Genomic DNA, 25,760 nt, shown 5'->3' on the forward strand with positions numbered 1-25,760 from the left:
TCCTTCCCATATATACTCAAGGGTGAAGATCTGACAGAGAACTGAATGTTAATCTGTTGTGAAGTGAAGCTTTAGAGGTAGGTTTGTACAGAATAGTGTCTAGAAAAGGGGTAAGGGCAAAATACTGGTATTTGTATAACTCTCTACAGCTACCCGAAAGGAAGGTGTGGGGAGCTGGGGGTCAGCCTCTTCTCACAGGTAACTAGTGATAGGACTAGAGGGAATGGCCTCAAGTTGCCCCAGGGGAGGTTCAGGTTGGAAATGAGGAGACATTTCTTCTCAGAAAGAGCAGTCAGGCATTGGGACGGGTTGCCCAGGGAGGTGGTGGAGTCACTGTCCCTGGGGGTGTTCAAGGAAAGGTTGGACGTGGTGCTTGGGGACATGGTTTAGTGGGTGACAGTGGTGGTAGGGGATGGTTGGACCAGGTGATTTTGGAGCTCTTGTCCAACCTTACCGATTCTGTGATTCCACACAGGGACACACAGGAACCTGAATGCAACCATCTCTCCCCGCCCTTCGGAGCAGGCAGGACCAGAAGGCAGCAGATGATGGATGTACAACAGAAACGAAATCCGTGTGCCTACTGTGCTTCCACAGGGAACACGGGGGCTGCGACCTGCTTCTGACAGGGGGTGGGGTCCTGAACGAACAGCCACGGGACATTTACACAACAGTGGGCTGTGACACTGGACACAGAGAGGCAAAGTCCTCTTACAGAGGACCAGCGGTTAGGGAACGATTTTATTTAACCTCCCTGGTTAACGCAGCCCCTCCCTGAGAGGGAGCGGGCAGACCTGCTCCCCCCTCCCCCCTCGGGACGGCCGTTAACGGCCCGCCCCGCGCGTGCTTCCCGCCCCGCAACCTCTCCCCCCAACCCCTCCCTTTCCCGACTGACCCCGCCCCCTCTCCTCAGCGCCGGCGGCGTCCGAGGTCTCCATGGCAACACCTGACGTCACGGATCCCCCTACGGCGCTGATTGGCGGCAATCGTTCGAGAAGGCGGCCGAAGGCGGAAGCGGAAGCCGCACGTGGAGCCGGCGAGCGGCCGCCGCAGCTTCTGGAAACTTCGCCCCGTTGTCGTATTTAAAGCGGCGCCGCCGCCCGCCCGCCCCCCTCCGCACCCGCGCAGCGCCGACACCGCCACTGCGGCCCTCACCCCGCCGCGGCGCCTTGGCCATGGCCGTGGTGGGCTTCGATCTGGGCTTCCAGAGCTGCTACATCGCTGTGGCGCGGGCCGGCGGCATCGAGACGGTGGCCAACGAGTTCAGCGACCGCTGCACGCCGTGAGTAGAGGGTGGGGGGCGCGGGGAGGGGGCGCAGCGTGGGGCCCCCCTCACGGCTGGAAGATGCTGGAAGCTTCCAGGGGGTGCCGTGAGCAGCCTGTGTTTCGAGCGGGGCAGCTCCCCCCCGCTTTCCCTCCCCTGGTTTAATAAATGCTCACCGAAATCCTGGTAATTTAAAAGCCACCCCAGCAGGTCCGGGTGCCGAGTTAAGTAGCTTCTTGTTCTTTGCAGCTCCGTGGTTTCCTTCGGGTCCAAAAACAGAGCTATCGGCGTCTCGGCTAAAAACCAGGTAGGTCCTTTCCAGGCATTCGTAACTATAAAACAGCCGCGGCAAGCTGCTCAAGTAGTACTGGGTGTAAAAAGAGTCCCTGCCTGGTAGTTAAATTCAAGTAACTTAATTTTCAATGTCAAATCCTGTGCTCTGTGCTGTGCTTCCTTCAGAGAAATGCAGGATGGCTCTGCTAAAACTTTACTGTCTTCTCTTTCATTAATAGTATATTTTCCAATTGAACACACTCTTTTCTGACGACTTAAGTGTCATGTTTCTGTTCTTAATGCCTGTATGTACTGTTTTCCTGGCATTTAGGGTAGAACTTTTGAATTGTTGCATAGAGCTTCTTAAAATTATATGAAACAAAGTATTGCCTAAGGTCCCAAATGCCTTACCTTTCACTGAAAGGTAAATGCTTGTGTGTTTTTTTGAAAGTATAAAACATTAAGTTTTATTGGTTAAGCTTCTCCGAATAGGATTTGAAAAAAAATACCGAATGTTTTCTTCATTAAATTAATATTTTACTGTTAAAGGGAGTGCTGAATTCCATTGCGACTTAGAATAATTAAATGTAGTGGTTAAATAAATCCTCAGGTATTGTCAAGCACTGTATTGGAGGCTTGTTGCATAACTACTGCTGGTAGAGACTGAGCTTGCAGCCTCTGCTGGCCTGTGCAAATCTCTCCTGTAGTGGGACTGCAGTGGGTTTCCATGGAGAGACCACTAAAGGAGACTTTTTTTCCAGTGTAATATCTCACTTCCTAATTTTGAATGGCTAGTGAAATGTGGATGGCTTACATGTTCACATGTATGCAAGCCCTTTTAGTTACACGTTAATGTTCGGAATAATACAGTGAATATGTAAGTATGTTTTTTTCTTAAGAGAAACTTAATTTTAGCATTACCTTTGCATATTTGACTGTGACTCTACTGATTCAGATTAGAAATTAACAATTCACCTACATATAAAAACAAGTTGTTATTCAAAACAGCAAGTGATGTATATCTTACGTAGATGCTCTTGAGAGTGTTTCACTGTTCTGTTAAGTGCAGCTGAAGACTTGAAGTAGGCTAACAGCTGAAAGTGAAGTAGATTCTCTAAAACTGCATTTAAAGGAATGTACTCCCAGTGATGAATGCCTGTAAGTTCAGTTGACTTCAGACTAACCTTTAGTGTATATTCATGTATTGTTTTTGTGCTTGGTGAACATCTATTTTTCTTGCTGTAAGTGTTCAGTCTGTCAGGTATATTGTTTTTTCTGTAAATGTGGGAATTCCTTCACATGAGCAGCTGAGGGTTATGTCCTAGAGTGTATTAGCTACGTAAATCAAGGAATAAGATGGTCCCTTTTGTTTTGTTGTTTCCTATTGTAAATAAAAATCTTAAAACTTCTTTACTAGTGACTTCAACAATATGACTACATGAGAGAGCTTATAACACTCAGAGGTGATCTCTTTAATGCTTGAGGAGCTGCTGTTGGTTTGTATTTTCTGAGAACTGTTTTTGTCCTAAATAAGCCTGATAGCACTGCAGATGAGAGCAGTATCTTAGTTAACAGACCATAATTCTCTTAATTGTGACTAAGCAGGAAGATACTGAAACATGCTACAGATCTAATGGCATACAATTACTCTAAAAATATCTTAAGATTGTTCGCTTGGAAAAGGCTGTGAGCGTAATTCTAAATTAGGCTGTAAAAGCCATCAGAGTGCTTGTGCTTCTCTGCCCACTACATAACAATTATTTTTGCTTCCATGTTCTTCAACAATACAGCTATGAATTACGTAGCATTCAAGTACGCTGAAGTTATGGCTATACAAATAAATGAAGCCATGCCAGGAAATGGTCTTGGACACAGGAACTTAAATGTTCTATTGCATTACAGTAGTGGGATAGTTTCTGGCATGATTTCAGCCTGTACTAACAGTGTTCTTCCTAACTGTTGAGTACTGTTGGGTGATTAGAATAAAGCAGGGACAATCTGCAGTAGGAAACTTGGGTGTGACATCTTTCTCCCCACCCACAGCTTTTTGAAGGTTGGTCTTTAATAGTACAGATGAGGCTGGATTCTGTGTCAGGGAGCTGCTCTGTTGGAGAATTGTCATAGTTTTATAGCTCTCTAGTATAAGATACAGCTTGAATTCTTTGATTCCATGATGGATATATTTTTTTAATTGGTACTTTTCTTTGAGGATAGTGAAAGCTAGAGGTCTTCCTTGGGTTGTTCATCATTTGACTTATTACTATGCAGTCTGTTTGTGCCTGCCTAAGGCTATTCTAGAGAAGAACATGCTTTTAGTTTCACTCCAAAAGAACAGGATTCATTCTACTTCAAGATATGTGCTGTATCTCTTAGGACAGTCTAGCTGTCTGCTTTCTGTTCTGCATTGTATTCCTGATAAAGACTTTCTCTTGGTCAGTTGGTTCTGTGGGCAGCTCATGCTGTAGTTCAGTGTGTACTTTAAACTGACATTGGTACCAAAACAGTGTCTCATGCTTCTGTGTCTCTGAACCGTGTCCTTTTATGGTCTGGTGCAAGAATTTAAGGGACTGCTAGGTGAATGTGAACAGTGAGCTCACCTGGTATAAGAACAGCTGAAGGAAAAAAGAAAGTAGCAAAATGACTGAGACTGATTGGCTTGAAGTGAATAATGGAACAAACAGTTGTGTGTGCTTAATATAGCGGCAATTCAAGTGAGTAGCTGGAGGTGAGGTGGCTGGGATTGGAGTACCAGTTCACAGACATGGCACATACTTGGGAAACTTGCTCTCTTCATTTACTTAAACTGCATCTAAAGCAGATGACTGAAGAATAGGCACTATAAAATCATGCTATTGGTTGCCTGATTGCTTTGAGGTTTTAAAGATACTTTTATAATACTTATAGTACATTATATGTCATGGTCTGTAAGTGTGTAGCCCTCTGGGGCATTTTTTTGTAGTAATGAGCTAGTATGAAGTACGAGATGGTAATTACAGGTGCTATAGAAACTGATGTGGTAAGTAAAGGTTTCTTAAAACATGACTGATGCTGGGGGGCATATAGAGCAGCATTGAATGTCGCAGGTTGGTGAAGAATAAGATTTCTAAATGTCCTATATTTCCTTGCAGCAAATCACTCATGCCCATAACACAGTATCGAACTTCAAGAGGTTCCATGGCCGTGCATTTAATGATTCTTTTGTTCAAAAGGAAAAAGAAAAGTTGAGTTATGATTTAGTTCCTATGAAGAATGGTGGAGTTGGAGTAAAGGTATGCTTGCTGTATAATTCTTCTTGGTTTTATATCTACATGGAAAAATTTGTATTTTGCTGACTAGGTGTTGAAATGTAAGCTTCCTTTCATTACCTTAAAGGTTTTCTTTAACCTTTCTCTTGAAGAGAAGCTCTTGTATGAATAGCCAGCTTCATCTTTAAGTAGTGCATGTTAAGTATCAAATTAAGATTCATTTGCAAGTAATTGCTGAAATACGAGCTTCCCTGTTGGCAAATTGTACATCCAGCTCAAACATTACAGCAGAGGTACTGCTAAGATAATTACAAGGTTGTATGGCTTTACTTTCAAGTATTAACCTTTCTGTCACTCCTGTGTGGAATGCATTGTTACAGTCTAATTACATGGTTACATATTATAAAGTAGTGTGAAACTTGATTTAGAATAGTTAAAAGTGAGTGATTGCCTTTAGAGGACTATCTGGTATCCTGTAAGTTACTTGAATTGTAACTGGCCAGCTTGTACAACTCAGTCTGGGTCTGAGTCTTGCTTATACTACAAGTTCACTGATAGAATGTCAGCTTTTCCTAGGGTAGGTGCCATCAACATCGGATTCATTTACAGAAGTGTACAAAAATACTCATAACAAAGCCTTGTAACTTCACATATAATGCTGCTTCACTAATGAAGACCCTAGCTTACTTCATGCTATGTGTTTTATTTGCTGCTTTTCTCCATACCTTGAACTAATGCCTCAAAACTTCAGCATAGATCAGGCCTTGGTAATGGATAGATTGCATAAGAGATTATGCTTTAGAAAAAACTGTCTGGGAGGATTGTGTTGCTTCTCAAAAAGGGAAGGTAACTTTTCTTATACTGATGGTGAATTGTGATGTTAACATGGATTGCAGACAAATTAATGTTTTCCTTTAATTGCATGTAGGAGTCTTTTATGTAAGTGAAAGTTTAGTGTAGTAAGGGAACAGTGCTGCTTGGTATTTCTTTTCTCAGTCTTTGCAGAACAAATCAGTAGTTTTTTTTTTTCAATTTTTGTGGGCTTCATTCTAATGGTACAAAAATAAGATTTAAGAATTGATTCAGTATGTCATACTTGGTTAGATGGGGGAAGCTGAGATGTTTCTTTGCTAGAAGTGAAATGCTTTTTTTCCCCCTTAGAATGATATGGATGAAAGGCAAGTACTGCTTTCAAGAATCAATTGTAACATGTTCCCTCACTTGATCATTGGCATTATTACCCAGAAGACTGATTCAAGAATATTTTTGTACTGTTCCCTTACTTTGCTGAGCTTCATGTTAAATTTTTAGTTGGTTTATGTGAACTGTTGAGCAGCTCTTTTAGAGGTTCCACAAGTCTTGAGCAGACAAATGTCAGGAGGAAAGAGCAGGTAGTCTGGGACTTCTGTAGTTGGCAGCAGTTAAAAAATTAATTTTTTTTACTGTTTGGCATAACATGTGACCTAGTCTTATTTGTGCTCTAGACTCAATCACTTCTAAAATCACTATAACCTCCTAGTCATTTCATCTATAACATTGATACTGTTTTCAGTGCTTTAAATCCAAAAATTGAATTGTCTTCTGCAGACACTTAACTGGTAAATTGTAAATTACAGTTCTACAATGAACTAATTAAGCATGTCAAGGTTAAAATTATTAGTCTAGCAAAGAAGTAATTTTTCTTCCTATTGAAACTATGGTATTACTTTCCCTATTTCTTCTATTCAGGTCATGTACATGGATGAGGAGCATATCTTCAGTGTGGAGCAGATTTCAGCTATGTTGCTGACTAAATTAAAGGAGACTGCAGAGAGTAACCTGAAAAAGCCAGTAACAGACTGTGTTATTTCTGTAAGTAATTGTAGTGCACAGGAACATTACGTCTTTTCAACTTCAGCTACTGAGGACACTTTGTTTCTATTCATGTATACTGAAAGAGAACTCCAGATAAGCACTTCCAAAAGGCTTAATCCTAACTAGCTTTAGGGCTTCTGACTTAGAGAAGTCCCAGGGCTACTTCCATATTCCAGTCCCTGAGCCAGTTCATGAACTCATTCCTTTGGTGGATGTGTGAATTTTGGGACAAAGAATGCCCCTGATCCAGGTGTTTACCCTTTTGCAACTTCATTCTATGACTAAGCATACTCAGTAAAGATACCGTTGTTTATCAAAGTTTAGCCTCTGGCAGCTGAAATTAATTAACTTCATTTTTTCTGTTTATGACTGTACAAGAAAACTATCTCAGACCAAGAACAGTCATTCCATTCTGAAGTATAAAATGCCATCTGCTTGTGTTCACTGACTGAACAAGTCTGTCTCCTGTTGCATCTACAAGTACTTGAGTCTGTTGAGAGGAGTTCGTCTACTTGATACCTGAGAAGTTAATGTCCTCTAATGATAGTTTCAGTCTCTGAGGACATCACAGGTCACTGTCAAACGCTGATGAGAGAGATCTGTAGCAAATGATCAATGTTCTCCTTCAGAATCTTACCACTTGTCCAAAGTCATTTTGGCCAAAGCAGTTTCTTTGTATCACTTCTTGACATCTGTCATGCTGTACTGCATTTTCTTCTGCTTTCTTGGTGTGGTGGTTTTACTCGGGTGGGCAGCCAAGCTCCACTACAGCTGCTCTCTTGCTCCCCCTCCTCAAAGAGGTGCAGGGAGAAAATATGATGAAAAGGGCTCAAGGGTTGAGAAAAGGATGAGGAGATTGCACAGTAATTATCATGACGGGCAAAACAGACTCAGCATAGGGAGACAGTAAGATTTATTGCTTATTACTAACAAGCTAGAGAAGTGAGAAAGGAAAGAAACCAAAAGCACCTTCCACCCCATCCACCCTCTTCCACCCTCTCCCCCTGAGTGGTGCGGGGCAATGGGCGTTATGGTCAGTCTATAGTGCTTCTTCTCTGCCACTCCTATTTGGTCACTCTTATCCCCTGTGCTGTGGGGTCCCTCCCACAGGATGCAGTCCTTGCTGAACTGATCTGGTGTGGGCTTCCCACAGGCAGCAGCTCTTCAAGAACTGCTCCAGATATGGGTCCGTACCATGGGGTCCATCACTCAGGAGCAAACTGCTCCAGCCTGGATCCCCCACAGGCAGCAGCTCCTGCCAGGTTACCTGCTCCTGCCTGGTCTCCTCTCCACGGGCTGCAGGTCCGGCCCGGAAATCTGCTCTGGCAGGGGTCTTCCACAGGCCGCAGTCTCCATCGGTGCAGGTCCACCTGCTCCACCGTGGTCTCCTCCATGGGCTGCAGCGTGGAATCCTGCTCCACCGTGGTACTCCATGGGCTGCAGGGGGACATCCTGCTTCACCATGGTCCTCACCACAGGCCGCAGGGGACTTCTGCTCCGGCGCCTGGAGCACCTCTCCCCCTCCTTCACTGACCTTGGCGCCTGCAAGGCTATTCCTCACTCCTCTCACTCTCCCAGCTGCTGTGTGGCGCAGTGTTTTTTTTCCCTGTCTTAAATCTGCTCTCACAGAGGCGCAAACAACATCACTTATTGGCTCAGCTCTGGTCAGCAGTGGGGCCCTTAGCAAACATGGGGCAGCTTCTAGATCCTTCTCACAGAAGCCACCCGTATAGCTCCCTGCTGCCAAAACCTTTCCACGTAAACCCACTACACTTGGACAGCAATACATTTAATTCTGGCAAGTTTTTCTGTCTCTATCTCCATAACACCTTGTTTTATATTTTGCACCAGTGCTTAAAGTCCCTAGTATTTGTATATGAATAATTCAATTGCTTCTTGCTAATGTATGCTCATGTAAAATATCGGATGCTTATTTCATTTCATCTCAGCTTGACTGAGTAGAGTACTTAAAGTCTTGGTTCAGCAAACTAGTTACATTTAAAAATTTGCAGTGAGCCCCATTCTTGAAGATGAAGAGTAGATACGATTTTTATGAATACTTTCAAATAAAGTGTCTCATTTTTTGGTATTACGAACTTCTCTTTTCTCACCTGCTTTCTTCAGGTTCCATCATTCTTCACAGATGCTGAAAGGAGGTCTGTTCTGGATGCAGCCCAGATTGTTGGATTAAACTGTCTTAGACTAATGAATGACATGACAGCTGGTAAGTATGGTAAAACAGTGGTTTCTTCAAATTGTACCTATGGTAGCAGGTGAATATAGTTACTCTAGGAAACAGGGCTGGCTTTAAAAATCAGACATAAAACAAACATTCTAAACACTTGTTTCTCTGCATTTTTGCATCTTCCATCTTAATGTTTGTGTGAAGGAGTAAAAGAGATGAAGCTTTAGCGATGTCCCTGAGTATATACTTAGGAATTGCTGCATGTGCCTGGGCTACTTGTCAATTTAGTGTCTGCATTTTCTGGAAAAAAAACTACAATACATAGTTGTGGGTTCTAGGCACTCTTAAAATAAATTCATTGATGGTTAACATTTTAACTTCCAAAGTATTTGTCAGTATAATTGTGGTTTTAAAACAAAAATTAGCAATTGATTTCCTCTTGCTAATGTGTTCAGGACTCTACAAAACACACTGGCACAACCAAGAGCTTGTTTGGTCTCTTCTTAAAACAAGTGTTCTTATCCAAAGTTTTCCTGCATTTCCTGTTTGCATTTGGGGACAGAGCGCTGCTCCATGTTTTTAAATGTTATAATAAGCACTTGTTTCCTTCAGCCCCTTGATTAGCCTCATGGTGCTCCTCTGGACTTGCTCTAACAGCTCTGCATTCTTCTTGTGCTGAGGACTCCAGAGCTGAATGCAGAGCTCCAGGTGGGGTCTCAGAAGAGCAGAGGGGAAGAATCACCTCCCTCATCCTGCTGGCCATACTTATTTTGATGCAGCTCAAGATACAGGTGGCTTTCTGGGCTGCAGGCGCACAGTAACAGCTTATGTTGAGCTTTTCTACAACCAACACCCCCAGGTCCTTCTCAGGGCTGCTCTCAATCCATTCTCCCTGTAGCCTATATTTTTGCTTGGGATTGCCCTGGCCCAAATGTAGGACCTTGGCACCTGGCCTTGTTGAACTTCATGAGGTATGCACAGGCCTGCCTCCTGGGTCTGTCAGAGTCCCTCTGGATGACATCCCTTCCCTTCAGTGTGTTGATCACACCACACAGCTTGGTGTCATCAGCAAACTCGCTGAGGGTGCACTCGATCCCCCTGCCCATGTCACTGACAAAGATGTAAAACAGTGCTGGTCCCAGTACTGACCCCCTGAGGAACACCACTTGTCACTGTTCTCTACCTGGACATTGAACCATTGACCACAACTCTTTGAATGCAACCATCCAGCCAATTCCTTAATTGCTGTGTGGTCCACCCATCAAATTCATGTCTCCCACTTAGAGACAAAGATTTCACTGTCAAATGCTTTGCACAGGTCTGGGTAGATGTCAGTTGCTCTTCCCCTAAGGAAGATAATTCTAAGGGTTTAAGCAGTAACTTTAACATAAGTTGGAGTGGTATTTTAAAGTTTTTCTATAATTTTCAAATGAATATCTGGTAAAACATAAGATTCCTAATAAACTCAAGTGCTTGGTCAGTATGATTTTTACATTGAATGCTATGTATTTGCACCTAATGAAGAGCGAATCTGACAGTATCATTACAGAAGCCATGTGTGTCTGTTCCTGTCATCTAGTTTTAGCTTAATTCTTTGTTTATATAGCAAAGATGCTCTAGAAAATGTGGTAATATGGATTTTTGAGTTGGGTAAGTGGGGAGCCCACATCAGGTATACTTTGTAGTAAGGATCCTTAGAAGCTTTGGCATTGGAATGAACAATTCACAAAAATTTAGATCTTTCATCTTAATACCAGTAGCTTTCCTTTGTTGTGTAACACATAGCACTTCTCAATTTCTTTTCCTTACCTTGTAAGGCTACTGAATACTGTCCCAACACTTTTTAACTTTAAGTGTTATGGTCTTTGATAATATGCGGGGTGGGGTCCTTAGAGCAGAAAATAAAAAGTTTTGTGTATTTTTTCTAAAGAGGCAATTTCTGCTGTGATTTTTTTTTATAAAATTTGATTTGGGAACAAAGGTAACTTGTTCAGCATGCTCAAAAAATACAAACATTGTATGTTGGTCTGTTCATTCACACTTCAATCAAATCTAGATCTCAAGGATATATCACTTCAATGTATTCCATGCAATATAGCTTGGGTTTAGTTAAACAGTTGTTCATGACCTGGCTGTGGGAGGGATTGATGGGGGGGTAGGATTTATAGACCCCCACAGAATCCGCACAGATGAGGATGAGTGTACCAAGTGCAGGGGAACTTTATACTAGACACCAGAATCTGTAAGTCTCAAGCCACTGATCAATGGGAGATGAGGCTGAACTTGTTCCAGGTAGTCACATCAAAACCAGTAGCTCCAGACTAAGGGAGCTGGTGTCCTGGCTCCCTTAGCATCCCACCTCCTTATGTGAGAAGGTGTCAATGTGATAATAAAACATTGTTCTTCAGAGCATGTGTTCTCTGCCTACCTTAACACATTCCCTGGTGTTTTAATTCTCTTGCCTGATAATCTGGCTAGGAGCCTGACCTATTATCTTCAATTTGGGGTTTCTTCATCCTAGAAAATGTGAGGATGTGCACTTCTATATCTCATGCCAAAATCTGAGCCTTTCCTACATAACTGTGTAGGTGAAACTCTCTCGGATTTTGTTTTTCTTTAATTACTGCATCAGTCTCCTGCCTCGCTGTGACACTGCTATATATCCAAAATGCTGCAGCAGAACTGTTCTGTTCTTTGATTACAGTGCCCTGTTTTATATGCCATGCTGGCTTCTCTTCCACATGTTTGCAGCACTTCACAAATTGTGCCTTCCTGATACTCTGCGTAGACTGAGATTATTCCCTTTTGCAGCCTCTCCTGACCATTCATAGCATTCTTAGACATGACCTTTGTGCCTGTGAGATTTTTTTGGAATCAAAATTGGGATTTTCTTCTTAAAACGCTCTGCGTCTTTGATTACTATGAGACACTAAAAACTGAGCTGTTTGTAAACATCTCGAAGGAGATTAACCCTTCAACCAGGGTCATTGATTCTTAGTTTTGCATGCTTAAATGTTCAGGGATAGAGCATGCACGTGCCTGAGGAAGGACCTGCTGCTTGGGTCCTACAATATCCATGTTAATCGAATAAAGCTTTCATGTAGGAAAGACCTTGCATAGGTGGATGTCTTTTTTTTTGTTTCTGGCTGGTCTTTATTCTGTAGGTTAATGTTCGCAAGGATGTGATGGCATTCAATTGGAGATTAACCAGAGGTTATATTGACAATATCTGACGTTTTTTGCAGTGGCTCTGAATTACGGAATTTATAAACAAGACCTTCCAGCACCTGAAGAGAAGTCACGAATAGTTGTGTTTGTTGATATGGGACATTCTGCATTTCAAGTATCAGCCTGTGCATTCAACAAGAGTAAACTAAAGGTAGTAAGATTAAATGAAGATAAAAGGCTTTAAGACACTAGAATCAGCTGTATAAAGCTGTTTTTAAAATTCTGAAATAATTTAGACGTGTAAGGTGCAAAGAGAAGATATTATCAGTATTCTTCATTAGGATGACTTTAAATGGAGGCTGTAAATTGCTCTTCAATACACCCATGTGAGAGATACACAGTGTAACTGCTACCACTTAAACTAAGTGGATGGATTAAAATTGTGAATACTTAGGATTGTCACCTACTGAGGTTTACTTCCCCTGTAAAATTGAAAAGCATTTTTTACAGATATGGTTGATATAAATGCTTAAGCCTGAACATGGGCTGACTTGCCCCTCACCTTTTAGGAAACAAATGCTTTCTGGTATTGGAAGACTGCTGTTCTCTTTGATTTCTGTTGAGTGTTAGCCTAAATAATTGTGTTATTCCAAACCAGGTACTTGGCACAGCGTTTGACCCTTTCCTAGGTGGAAGGAACTTTGATGGAAAGTTGGTAGATTACTTTTGTGCAGAAATAAAAGCAAAGTACAAACTGGATCCCAAATCAAAAGTTCGAGCTCTTCTTCGTCTATATCAGGAGTGTGAGAAGCTGAAGAAACTGATGAGTTCTAATAGCACAGACATTCCCCTGAACATTGAGTGCTTCATGAATGATACTGATGTATCTGGAAAAATGAACAGGTGAGCTCTATAGGAGATGGCTAGGTTGTTGCTTTGGTGGCCACATTTCTTGAGTGTTTATTTCCATATCTGAAAGGAACTTACTGTGCTAAAATAAAGTGCAAGTGTTGAATGGCTGTGGAGTTCTTAAGTGTTAGAATAACTAAGCTCTGATAACTGAGCACAACACTTCAGCCTGTGTTTTCAGTGTAATAATATGTGCGTAAGAAGCTTGTTCTTTCTGTAAAATGGCACACTTAAAACCATGGGTGATGCATGCAAACCAGGGCGGGGGGGTTGGCTATGTATTTAGGTCTGCAGTATATTTTAGGTAACTTAATTCCCATACTGCTCTTAAGATTGAAACAATTCAAGCTTTCCTTTTTTTCTGCTCTTACTGAACTGTGGATATTGGGAGAGAAATGGAGGACAGAAATGGTACTTCTGGGGGTGACTTGATTATGCCCAGAGTGTAAATAGTCTTTCCCTGTGCATCTCTCCTGCATGCACTCACAGGCACAACTTCATTTGCAGTCTCTGCTAGTCTTTTAACTGCTGTCAAGTGAGTGTTTTTCTCCAGTATTTAGGAAGCAGATTTTCTTTGTAAAGGAAATATGAGTTTTCTGTATTCTTATCTGTAACCTCTGCTTAGAGGCAAACATACGGTGTCTGCCCAAACAATACCTTTATCTTACTGTGTTAGCTACATTGATAGCAGCATAGGAAAATCTGTAAGCAGCTGTTCATGTACTGCCTTGTTGCTGGCTGTCACTTCAGCCTGCTCACAGGGGCTTAGCTTTTTGTGTCTTTTTGCAGTGTAGTTAATAAACCTGATCAGAAATCAAATACCAGAAAGTCGTAGGAAGGGGACAGGCATGGTGTGGTTGACATTTCTTTCCTTAGGTCTCAGTTTGAAGAATTGTGTGCTGACCTGCTGCAAAGGATAGAGATACCTCTGCTTTCGTTAATGGAACAAACACAACTGAAAGTGGAAGATGTGACTGCTGTAGAGATTGTGGGAGGAGCAACGCGCATTCCTGCTGTCAAAGAGAGGATTGCTAAATTCTTTGGCAAAGATGTCAGTACAACGCTGAATGCGGATGAAGCCATAGCTAGAGGCTGTGCTCTGCAGGTACGGTACTGGCAGCACTTGAGAAACTGATGAAATTTCCTGAGAGCACTACCTGGAGAGGTGGCCAAGCAGTTGTGAGAAACGGTTAAGTGTGCATACATTGCTCACTGAGTCTTTTAATGGGACTATGCTGTTCAAGAATTCAGAGTACTCTTCTGTGGTACAGTAGTTTATTTAAAGTACTGATGTAGGGTGTATTCTGTAAGCAGCCTGCTCTTCTCTTCAGATGAATGGGCCTAGGAATCTTTAATGAGTGGAATTTAAAAGTCACTGTCAAGCTGAGAGATATTTTTATCAATAAAGTGTACAAGATTTATCTAAGTAGAACCTAAAACATTGCAGCTCTGTATTTTCTGATATCAAGCTTTCCATCAGTGCAGAACTGACTTATATTCTATTTTCCCTGTCACCTCCAAATTATTTTTATAGATTCTAATCAATGAACTATATTTTACAGGCAAACTACTCATTGTCTTCCTCTTATTTTGCTTCTTTTTCTGATTTGTTTCTTTACCCCATCTAAGTGATTGCTTTCCATCACTAGCAATCAGTTGTCTGTGGGGAAAGAAGTAGAACCTGTAAAATACACTCCTATTTTTTTAAAATTTTAGACATAAGTAATGCAGCACTTCTGTTCTTGACAGTCCTGCCGTTCCTTTAGACTGCTACCCTTTTCACAAGGTGCAGTAAGAATAAAGTAGAAAGTATTGCTAACTCAAAAATATGAACATACCTGTATATCTGTGTTCTCTTATCAGACTATTGAAATGAAGCAACTCACCTAGCTCTGTTGTAGTGAAGTCACCACAGTTCTTTTTGTCTTGTTTAAAGATGTTAAGATGTTGGGGGCGGATCTAGAGCAGTTAACCAACCATAATATAATGCATATCTTTTTTTGTTAGTGTGCGATTCTTTCTCCAGCTTTTAAAGTGAGAGAATTCTCTGTGACAGATGCTACACCATTCCCAATATCTCTGTTGTGGAACACAGAAGCAGAGGACACTGAAGGGTAGGTATCTCAAACTATAGTTCTGTGAAGCTTTTGGCCTTCACAGTTAAAGGATAATGTTCTCGATTGCATTTAAACTAGGTTCTTGGCATTCTGATGCAGAAAGCCTTGTTGTGTTATATATCACAGGTCGTTGATGGTGGAGATACTGTTGTAAAGGCACAAGTTAAAGTTTTAGCCATAGCTATCCTCATACATTAAAGATTAAAAAAAATAATAATAACTTGAATGAACTGATAAGCATTCTCTCTCGCGTTACCCATATCTGTTTGTCAGGTTTTGAAATATAAAACAAACTACGAAAAACTGTTGTATACTGATACCATTTTCATGGCTTTTTTTATCCAAGGTGTTCCTAATACCTATCAAGATTCTGGTTTCTGTAGTAACTTTATGCACTATATGAACATTGTGAACTTAAGTAGATACTATTTGTCTGGCTAGAAACAGAAGCAAAAATTTAACTCGTGGTTTCATAAGACCAATTTCTTGCAATTGCATTGTCTGAAACTCTGACCTGTGTTATTAACTGTGCTATGCCTGTGGGAAATTGTTCTTGCTGTCTAAGATATTGAAAGTTCTGAGGTTAACTTTTGGGGAGAATAAAGTGCTAGAGTAGCTGTTCATATTCTTTTTTGCTTTTTTTTCCTTCTTTTTTCCTTCAAGTTCTCTGTAACTCAGCTTTCTCTTTTGTATTTCTTGTGGAGACACAGAACTTAGCGCTTCTTCTGTCACAGGCTTCTGAGAGTAAACTCTGGATTCACATCCTAGGTGGAGCTCTTGTTTTCTCACACTTAAGTTGTTAGATGAGATCCTTTTATAGTTAGGAGATTTAAATGTTTGGAAATCAGAATTCAGGAAGGCATAATGGCAGACAACCTAGAAGAAGAACATAAAATAAAGATGGTTGTCTTTCTGTCATATCAGGGAATGAATAATAATGTGGTGTCAGTGTTATCAAATGAGCCATAGAAGCTGCGTGAGTAAGGAATTAATGGGACTATAATTAGCCTTTTGAGACTTAAGTGAGGAACAGTGCAAATTATGGTTTAAGTTATGCTATTCCAAACTCAGAATGTCTTTGGAGGAAACTAATTTTGTAGGACTGCTGCTAAACAGCCACCTACATCTAAAACATCTAAACTTACTTGCTTCTGAGACTCAAAATTAGTAGAACAGGATACTTTCTGATTACAGTACACAATGGTATTTTTGTATTTTCCTTGCAGTACAGTAGCGGAGTATCTTGGTGTTGTTCAATAAGGGTAAATGTGTCAAAGCATAGTGGTGTTTTTACAAAGAGTTCTGATGCTTAATCGAAGTCTGTCAGCTCAAAGATCATGCTAAAAGTGTTTTTTTTTCTCCTAATCATAGGGTTCATGAAGTGTTCAGCAGAAATCATGCAGCACCTTTCTCCAAAGTTCTTACCTTCTACAGGAAAGGTCCATTTGAGCTAGAAGCATTTTATTCTGATCCTAATGGAGTCCCATATCCAGAGACAAAAATTGGTAAGTAACTGTCTTGGAACTGTTGCTGTCTTACATTGTTTGATATCAATGTTGGTCTTAAATCAGCTCTGTAATAGCAGTGTGTTGTGTTGCAGTAAAGCTGTATGATGTATATAGTTAGGTTTTGGTCTCTTGAGGACTCAGTTGACTGTCCTGTTCCATGGGTAACCAAATCTGGATTTTGTCTGGCTTCAAAAGTTGCCTCCTTCCTATGATGAAATGAAGGGGAAGTATAAAAGAATGTCCGTGGCTAGAATGAGAGAGAATTGCAAGACAACTTTGTGGTGTTTATCTTTTCTGCCAAAGCAATCTAGGAACACTTGAAAAATATCTCCTATACATTGAGAACTTAAGCCGTGTGTTACACAGGAGCAGTGGAACTACAGAATATATCTTGTTACTGGATGCTGTATTCTTTCTGTTCTTTCTGGGTGTGGCATAAGTCTGCTTTGCTTAAAACTTACTGAGTGCTAAACAGTAGGAACTGCAAGTCTAAGTTGATTTGAATTGTATTGGTAACGTGAGCAGTCTTTGATCCTTTTTGACAAATTACAACGTTGATGGGTATGAGGAGTTTATAATGCAGTTAGAAAAATATTGCTTTGGTAAAGATAGGCCAATTAAATGCTTGCTCTAGAGTTTTTTAAGCATGCAATTGGATGTTGCATTTTTGCATGTTAAAAATAAGGTAGAAGTTTTTAATTGTTGAGTAATTGCTTGGTTTTGTTAGAAAGTTCAGTGGTTACTTTTCTTAGACTTCAGTATTTCAGGCTGGTAGAAACAATGACAAAACTCAAGAAAATAATTTTTTGTCTTATTTACCCCTGAGCTATTGATTGGTTAGGTATTTCATAACGTATCTGTTAAGTTTGTTAACAATAGACTTACAGATTCACCAGAATCTTAGTGCTAAAGATAAACTTCATAAATCTTGATGTAGTTGGGAGAATGCACCGGGCAGAAACATCAGTCTGATTTACCAATACTTCACTTACTACCTAATGCACTACAAAGTCACCTATAACTTTCCCAGCAGGAAAAATCAGTTACTTTCCCTACACGGAACCAAATGCTCTGGTTGCTTGACTGAGAGTCACAAAGTTCAAACACCATGTCTTAGGAGCTAGTTCAATATTTTGTAGTTACAGAAATGACAGACTTCCTTTCATGTTAGCTATTCCCTGTGAAGACCAACGGTGGGATTTCAACTTATATGGATTTAACAAATGAGATTTTTAACTGCTGTATTGTAACTGAGCATGGATTTTGAAAATCAGATTGGTTTCATCTTATTCACCAATTAATTTTGCTCAGAACAGAGTTAGTAGCCCTAATGGGGGAGTCAGTAGCTCTGATGAGACTACCAAAAGAGGACAGGTCACAACTGCAGCATTAATGGATTTACAAGAGAGGGGATTACATTCTTTGGTCTGTAAAGTAAGCTGATAAAAGCTCATATGCGTAAGGATCAGATCTGCTGATGAGGAAATGGTGCATGTGTGTGTCCAGCCAGTGAGGACAGCAGTACAACATCATCTCCAGGTCACTGTTTTTGTGGTGTACGTGTAATAGGCAGGAAAAAGAAGTGTTCTTTTGAGTATCAGTTCTTGATTTTTGTATATTATTAAGCTAGCTGCCTGCTTCTTAGTTCAAAATTTCAAATGATGCAGGAGCTACAAAACAATTTCACATTTTCCCTAAAGTAAAAGATAATGACAGACCTATACGGATGAAAAGCTAAAAGTGCTTTTTTAATTTTTATTATACTTCTAGAAATACTGTTGTTATGTTGACCTACAAAAGACATATCACTACATTGGCATTAGATTAAATCCTTATAGCTCTTGTTCATCCCGTTATAGCATCGCAGATAACGCAGGCAAGGGGAGCAAGCTTTTACTTTTTGTATTCCATATTTCTATATAACTAGTGACAGGAGAACCTACCCTAAGTGATGAAAATAAATGTTATGCCTCTTTATTTGTAAGGTAAAACTGATGGAACAATAATGTGCTTTTTGTATTTCATAGAACTCATTTCATTTGAGGACCATGCGATTAGCACAGGTATTAGTGTTGTGGTCAAATATTTAAAGTCTCTTGGGTGAAAGAAGGAAGTATTTTTCTAGCTCTGTAATGTTGCCTATTTTGTTCCACTGTGTGAATTCTGATTCTTTTGATTTCTAGGTAGGTATGTGATCCAGAATGTGGCAGCCCAGAAAGATGGAGAGAAGTCTAAAGTCAAAGTGAAAGTCCGCGTCAATACTCATGGCATTTTCAGTGTGTCCACTGCATCCATGGTAGAACCAGTTAAAAGTGAAGATAGTGAAGATGTTGGTGTTGAGACTGAAGTGGAAACCCAGGACCAGAGGCCTGCTGAAAATTCAAATGATGTGAGTTGACCCTTTCTTGTGTGTGAATGTCCTTAAGTGATGGAAGTGTGTTCTGCTGGTACACACTTGGGAAGAGAAAAAAACATCGAAGGATGCAAAATGAGGCTAATTTTGAGATGTGCATAGCTGTTAGAAAAAATGTATTTATAAGAAAAGGAGAAAATTACTGCCATCTTGAAAACTATGTGGATTTTAAATTCACTTTTCAGGGAAAATGCCAAATGGAAGGAAGCAGGGTTGCTTGAGGGTGGGGTGCTTACAGCTGACATAGTTATCGGAGTGTTCCAGATAGGAAAACTTGGTTTGGGTTGTTAGTCATCCATGCTCTCTGTGTCAAAAGGATTTGTGTGTAATCCTCCGTATTAGTGAAGTTTTAGAACTTCTTGTGGAAGGGAAAATTGGACCATTTCCTACAGCATTCAAGGGAAGGGGAACAGTGGGGAATAATGTGGTGGACTTGATGTTTTAATATTTTTCTGAGGGGGGAAAAAACCTTAAGCTATGACTCAATAAATTAAAAGCCACTTTTTTTAAAAGAAAGTGGTAGAATGCACACACGCAAGTATTGTACTGCCAGACTGGCTCTGGTAGGTAGCATTTTCACCAGGTCCTTCTGATCTTATACGTAGTCTGTATCTCAGTTAAAGCGTGTGTCTGCGTGTGCACAGAATGTTTTGTAGGGCACTTGGTATAGTATGTGCATCAGAAGTGGTGCCCTATAACTTTTATTAAATTCAAGTGCACATGCCTTCTACATCCTTTGTGCCTGGGCTTTCATTTCAGAAAAATAGCCAGCAAGAGAACAGTGAGGCTGGAACACAGTCCCAGGTACAAACTGATGGTCAGCAAACGTCACAGTCTCCCCCTTCATCAGAACCTCCCTCTGAAGAAAACAAAATCCCAGATGTCAAGAAAGTGAGTGACCCTTTAACTCTGTTAAAAATGTTATACTGTATAATGGTGGCATTTAAAATTGTAATATTCCAGGAAAAAAAGTAAGGAACTTGGTACTCAAAACCTTTTTTCACTTTTAAACCTTTTATTAACTATGAAAAATAATCTGTATATCTTGTGATGATTTTTCGTAAAGAGTTTGCAAAAGAAATCCTGCAAGAAGTAAGTCCCTCTCTACCACTTCCCTGTCTTTATGCAGTGTTCTATAGCTAATTTGAGGTGCAGACACTTCAATTTAACAGCTGTTAAGAGGCCAACTTACTAGGTCTGCTGAGAGAAGCTGGAATTAGGAACTCATAAACCAAAGGGGAGATAATCGATGTGAAAAACATGTGCCTGCATGATATTGCTAGTGGTTTCCTTTCATCTGTGTAAGATGAAAAACGTTTTGGATTAAAATCTTGCCACTGTCAGCACCAGTAGCGAAGTGCTAAGCTATATAGGGGTACTGCTGGAAAACCTGCAATTAGATGATAGATCTGGGAAATGTCCTTGCTGTTGTTCAGTACTTGCTGTGAAATAGACTGGAAACAGGCTAGGATGAGAGGTGGGCTGCCTGAAGGGAAAGTGCCTTGCAAATGTATTTTGAAGGTTCTAAAAGAAAACAGAAAATCTCTGCATGTTCTTCCCTGTGAATGTTTCTATCATCGTGTTAATTCATCAGAAGGAAGTCAGGAATATTATCTTATTTTTCTTCTCTCCAACTCAGACAAATGAAAAGAAAGGTGATCAGCCTCCAGAAGCTAAAAAGCCCAAGATAAAGGTGAAGAATGTGGAACTGCCTATTGAAGCTAACTTGGTTTGGCAGTTAGGAAAAGATCTCCTCAATATGTATATTGAAACAGAGGTGAGTTAGTGTGGCTTAGACTGCTTTCTTGTTTGCAGCTCTTAACCATTTGTCTGCTCTTCAAGGCAACATCTGATCTTTTACTGCAACTGTGGAGTGTAAATTCAGCTAATTTACAGTGAGCTAATAACTGTCCAACTTTAACACAACTGAGAAATCTTAAAATATTGGAGTGTTGTTTATAACAATAGTATCAGAGCACTGGTACATGGAATGAAATCACAGTTTGGTTCAAGCTATTGTAACCTAGAAAAGGACATTCAATTTCTTCAGGTGAGTCTACTTTGTAGTTATGAGAATTCCAGGAGTTAATGTGAGCTAAGGTCTGCGCAGATTTTGGTGTTTTACGCCAGACATGCTTGTTAGAAAGGTGTTGGAATATAGGTATTTTTTAATTCCTTTTTTTTTTCTGTGATTACACAGGGTAAGATGATTATGCAAGACAAGCTGGAAAAAGAAAGAAATGATGCAAAGAATGCAGTGGAGGAATATGTGTATGAGTTCAGGGACAAATTGTCTGGACCATATGAGAAGTTTGTTTGTGAAAAGGTAAGTTATAGTTTCAGCAGCTTCTCTGTAAATATTTACAGTAAATATCTATTTTGTATTCCTTTGTCAAGCTTTCTCATCTACCTATCATGGAAATAGCTGGAAATATTAATTCCATTGAATAATGGCTGGGGCTGATACAAAATTAAGGCCAGGCTTAGCAAATAGCGCATATCATAGAATCATAGAATATTCCGAGTTGGAAGGGACCCATAAGGATCATCAAGTCCAACTCCTTGCACCACGCAGGTCTACCCAAAAGTTTAGACCATGTGACTTAGTGCACAGTCCAAACGTTTCTTAAATTCAGACAGGCTTGGTGCAGTGACTACTTCACTGGGGAGCCTGTTCCAGTGCACAACCACCCTCTCAGTGAAAAATCTCCTCCTGATACCTAGTCTGAACTTCCCCTGCCTCAGCTTCACCCCGTTCCCGCAGGTCCTATCACTGGTGTTTATGGAGAACAGGTCACCCGCCTCCACTCCCCCTCGCAAGGAAGTTGTAGACGGCGATGAGGTCCCCCATCAGCTTCCTTCTCTAGGCTGAACAGGCTCAGTGACCTCAGCCGCTCTTCATACATCATCCCCTCCAGGCCCTTCACCATCTTTGTCACCCTCCTCTGGACACTCTCCAACAGTTGAATGTCCTTTTTGTACTGTGGTGCCCAGAACTGCACACAGTACTCGAGGTGAGGCTGCACTAGCGCAGAGTAGAGCAGGACGATCACTTCACCTGCCCTACTAGTGATGCCGTGCTTGATGCACCCCAGGATATGGTTGGCGTATATATCCCTGACAACTCCACTCCCTTTGCAACAAAACTTATTTTGCTTCCAAGTAAAGTTGTTGACTAGAAAGGGAAGCTGTGTTGTATTCATAGCCAAAACCATGAATTAAAACCACAGCCCAGGCATTGGCCTAGCCCAACGAAAGTGGCTGTAGATGCTGCAGGTGTGTGTTTCTCAGTTCAGAAGCTGGTGTGGTTTATTGGACTTAATTAGACAAAAGAAATGCAATGTTCATGTAGGAGGCCAGTAATTAATGGTTACGTTTACCAATGTCCTGTCACTACAAGACAAGCATAGTCAATTGGTGCATATTTTGGTGTTTGATGTGTTGATTTTTATTGACACATAGGATCTTCAAGGCTTCTCTGCGCTCCTAACAGAGACAGAAGGCTGGCTGTATGAAGAGGGCGAGGATGAAGCTAAGCAGGTGTATGTAGACAAACTAGAGGATTTAAAGGTAGGTCTGTTACTATGCCCAAAGCAAAAGGCAAAGTTTCCAAAATGTCACAGGAAACAATGTTAATGAAATATGTAATGCATGGGAATTGCTTTTTCTAGAAATTAGGTACTCCAATTGAAATGCGCTATCAAGAAGCAGAAGAACGACCGAAGGTGTTAGAAGAACTGGGACACAGGCTCCAGTATTATGCCACAATAGCTGGGGAATTCAGGAATAAGGTATGTGGCCTCAAAGTACTTTTCTTTTACCACGTTGGGTTTCATTGAGGCCCACCAGCTGGCAGAAGTTTCAAATTCTCTCAGATTAGCCGCAGTCTATGGTTATGTAGGTCACAAATTTAACACCACAAATGTTTCCTAGTGCTCAACAAAACCTCATACGGTGCGTCATTTTCAGTTGCTTGATACTTCTGGATGTTTTCGGGCCAAAAAGTACATTCCTTAAAAGAGGAAGGGGGATTAGACTGTGTTCTGACTTTGACCTTTTAAAGGCTAATTTGACTACTTTAGAGTTGTGGTCTTCTTTACATTGTTTTGGAAACAATAATGGGTATGGCACTGTGCTGAGAAGCATTAATCTAAAAGCTGCGTAGGAGAAACTAAAACACCTAGCATGTTTATGTACTTACTACTTTTGCCACTGCTATATGAAGATTTCTTTTGCCACTGCCTTTGAAAGTTTCGTCCTTGGGTTTTAATGGGGCAGTCCACAACACCCAAAGTAACTGAGATTTGCAACAAATAATTCTGTATTCACAGCTATAATTGCAAATTTAGCATTTAGTGAAATGATTCAGTAGTTTTACAGTCTTGAAATTAATATTACCGAATATAGTACATTTAAGTACATCAAATCCATTTAAGTACATCAAATCCATCAAATTCCCAGCCAAAATCGTGGGTGATGATGCAGAATAGGTCTTTCTCCTGATATCAGTTAATTGTGTGACTGTTTCTGGGGCTCAAAGTTGAGCAACTCTGATTGTAACCATTTCTACATACAGCCGAATGGCATGTTCTTAACTGCTGGGGGCCTGTGTAAGATTCTCAAGAGGGAGAGGAGGGTGTACTTAGCAAGAAGTGTTAAGAACATGTTATTTTATTGTGTGACTTCTTTGGAAGTATGTATTCCCTCTGTGAACTAACTTTCCTTTGTCTAATACTCAAACGAGAAACTTTATTTTTGTCTGTATTTCTTCTCTCTTGCTGTAACATATCTAACTTGTTGCTAATTATTGTTTTTGTTTTTGGGGGGTAATGAAAATCAATGAAGATAATGATCTGTAAATAACTGGGATATTCTTATAACTTGATGCCACTAAACTTGACATTATTAACTAATACAAAATGTGTATCTGTGCAGGATGAAAAATACATCCATATTGATGAAATGGAAATGATGAAAGTAGAGAAGTGTGTTAGCGAAGTGGTAGAGTGGATGAACAATGCTGTGAGTGCACAGGCTAAGAAGAGCTTAGATCAGGATCCAGCTGTGCGTTCAAGTGAAATTAAGGCAAAGCTACAAGTAAGTACCATAAGAAACTAACTTTAGAGGCTGTTACTAAAGATAGGATAGCATAAAAAGCTAGACTGATTCTTGCCTCTTCCCTCCACCCCTTCCTTTCTTATTTCACCTTACTGCTCCAGTATTCTTAAAGGGTGGTTAGAAGTATGGACAAAACGAGATTCAGTAGAAAGCAGAGGAACTGTGCTATACTGTTAATTCTGTGGAGGTATTGACATTTTACGTGTCTTTCAGTCATCTTAAATCTCAAATTGTTTTTCAGAACGGTTGAAAGGTACAAAATCTTCTCTTAAAAAAAGGCAAAACCAAGAAAGAAAATCACGTGACATTGAAAATGTTAAGTGAAGAACTTTGCCCACGGAACTTTGAAAAGCAAATCTGATATTTCAGGGTACAATATGTACTTGTCAGTTTGGACTTGGAAACAAATAAGCAAGCTTAAAATAGCATTTTAGGCACAAGATTCTTCACACTAGTGAAGCTGATGTGTCCTTAATGCATATTTTGACCACCTTTTTTTTCCCCTCACTCTTTCAGGAGTTGAACAATGTCTGTGAGCCTATTGTGACCCAACCAAAACCAAAAGTTGACTCTCCTAAGGAGGAGAACCCATTAAATGAACGGAGCGATTATAAAACTGAAGACATGGGAGAAGACGACAAAAATTCAGAAATGCCTCAACAAAATGGCGAATGTCATCCAAGTGATCAAAGCACTGTTAGCATGGACTTGGACTAAACCACAGCACTTGCAGCAAGTTATTTCATCCCATGACAGAGGATATTTTTGCTGTCGTATGTGATTGGGGGGGTGGGAATGCATTGTTTTGGGAACTATTTATATTTTTTCTTAACTTGTCTGGAATATGTTGTGTTATGGGAGGAAAGAATAGTAATAGTGTTGGTCATGACTATCCTAAAAGGAAAATTGCCTTGGTAACTTTCAGATTCCTGTGGAATTGTGAGTTCATACTAAGCTTCTGTGCAGTATTTAACCATTTGCATCACTAAAGATGAAAAGAAGCCCTTGCTCTGAAATATACTGCTCCTTCAAAAGGTTGTAATCGAAACCTTCGTAGGCATTTGTAGATGCCAAGGTAGTTTTCTTTCATCTGGACATCTGATTGGGTAAGTCAATAAAAAGCCAGTGTCTGTCCCGTTCATAAGGACTTTCCAGAATAAATTCTTCTGTTCTAAGGCTTTTGGTTATTGCAGTCCAAAGCATTTATCAGACAATAAGATGGTGAAATGTGTTAGTAGCATGCAGAAACGCTTACGTTTCGTCTCTTGCTAAACAATACATTTTTCATGTGGGGTATATAAAATGAAGGAAATGCTAATTCTGTTAGTGTTATTGTGAAGCCTTTTAATGAGCTTTAAAATAAAGTTCATTTTACTGGTATATCCTGTCTTGTTTATTTCTGGTTTTGGTCCTTCTGATGTAAGTATTGACCTTCCCACTGTTGGCAACAGATAAACAAGGCTGTTTTGTTCTTCCACAAGAGTCAAAAAAAAAAAAAACCTCAACATTTAGTATAGAAGATAGAAGGGACATAGTTTAGTCATGGGACTCAGGAGGTCAGCTTGACTGTGGGGCTTGATGATCTTTGAAAGTCTTTCCAACCTAAATGATTGTGATTCTTAGAGTTGTGCAGTGAGTTGAAAGCATTAAGTTATGAGTGTACAGAATCCTGTACCTTAGAGACAAGAATCTGCAGTTCAGAATAA

The 25,760-nt window shown here is 40.4% G+C and overlaps 1 protein-coding gene across 2 annotated transcripts; it reads left to right on the forward strand.

The window, feature by feature from the left end:
• Positions 1 to 1,015: 1,015 nt before the first annotated feature.
• On the forward strand, positions 1,016 to 25,434 carry HSPH1 (heat shock protein family H (Hsp110) member 1). Of its 2 annotated transcripts, XM_035324954.1 has the most exons (18): positions 1,016 to 1,282; positions 1,514 to 1,571; positions 4,666 to 4,806; positions 6,511 to 6,633; positions 8,761 to 8,860; positions 12,067 to 12,200; positions 12,648 to 12,892; positions 13,775 to 14,003; positions 14,906 to 15,012; positions 16,387 to 16,520; positions 18,707 to 18,912; positions 19,696 to 19,827; positions 20,576 to 20,713; positions 21,137 to 21,262; positions 22,399 to 22,506; positions 22,608 to 22,727; positions 23,872 to 24,033; positions 24,571 to 25,434. In XM_035324954.1, the coding sequence occupies exons 1-18, from the start codon at positions 1,176 to 1,178 to the stop codon at positions 24,769 to 24,771; spliced, it is 2,571 nt and encodes an 856-aa protein (XP_035180845.1). In that variant the 5' UTR covers positions 1,016 to 1,175; the 3' UTR covers positions 24,772 to 25,434. The 2 variants fall into 2 exon arrangements, with proteins under 2 accessions (XP_035180845.1, XP_035180854.1); XM_035324963.1 differs by lacking the exon at positions 19,696 to 19,827.
• Positions 25,435 to 25,760: the final 326 nt, after the last annotated feature.

The sequence above is a fragment of the Oxyura jamaicensis genome, chromosome 1, assembly GCF_011077185.1.
Source record: "Oxyura jamaicensis isolate SHBP4307 breed ruddy duck chromosome 1, BPBGC_Ojam_1.0, whole genome shotgun sequence".
NCBI classification, from domain to species: Eukaryota; Metazoa; Chordata; class Aves; order Anseriformes; family Anatidae; genus Oxyura; species Oxyura jamaicensis.

Excerpts from the sequence above, each read along its gene's own strand:
- HSPH1 (XM_035324954.1), top strand. The coding sequence starts at position 1,176 with ATGGCCGTGGTGGGCTTCGATCTGGGCTTCCAGAGCTGCTACATCGCT. Across the intron at positions 15,013-16,386 it reads GAAGCAGAGGACACTGAAGG|GGTTCATGAAGTGTTCAGCA; the intron begins GTAGGTATCTCA and ends TCCTAATCATAG. Across the intron at positions 24,034-24,570 it reads AAATTAAGGCAAAGCTACAA|GAGTTGAACAATGTCTGTGA; the intron begins GTAAGTACCATA and ends TCACTCTTTCAG.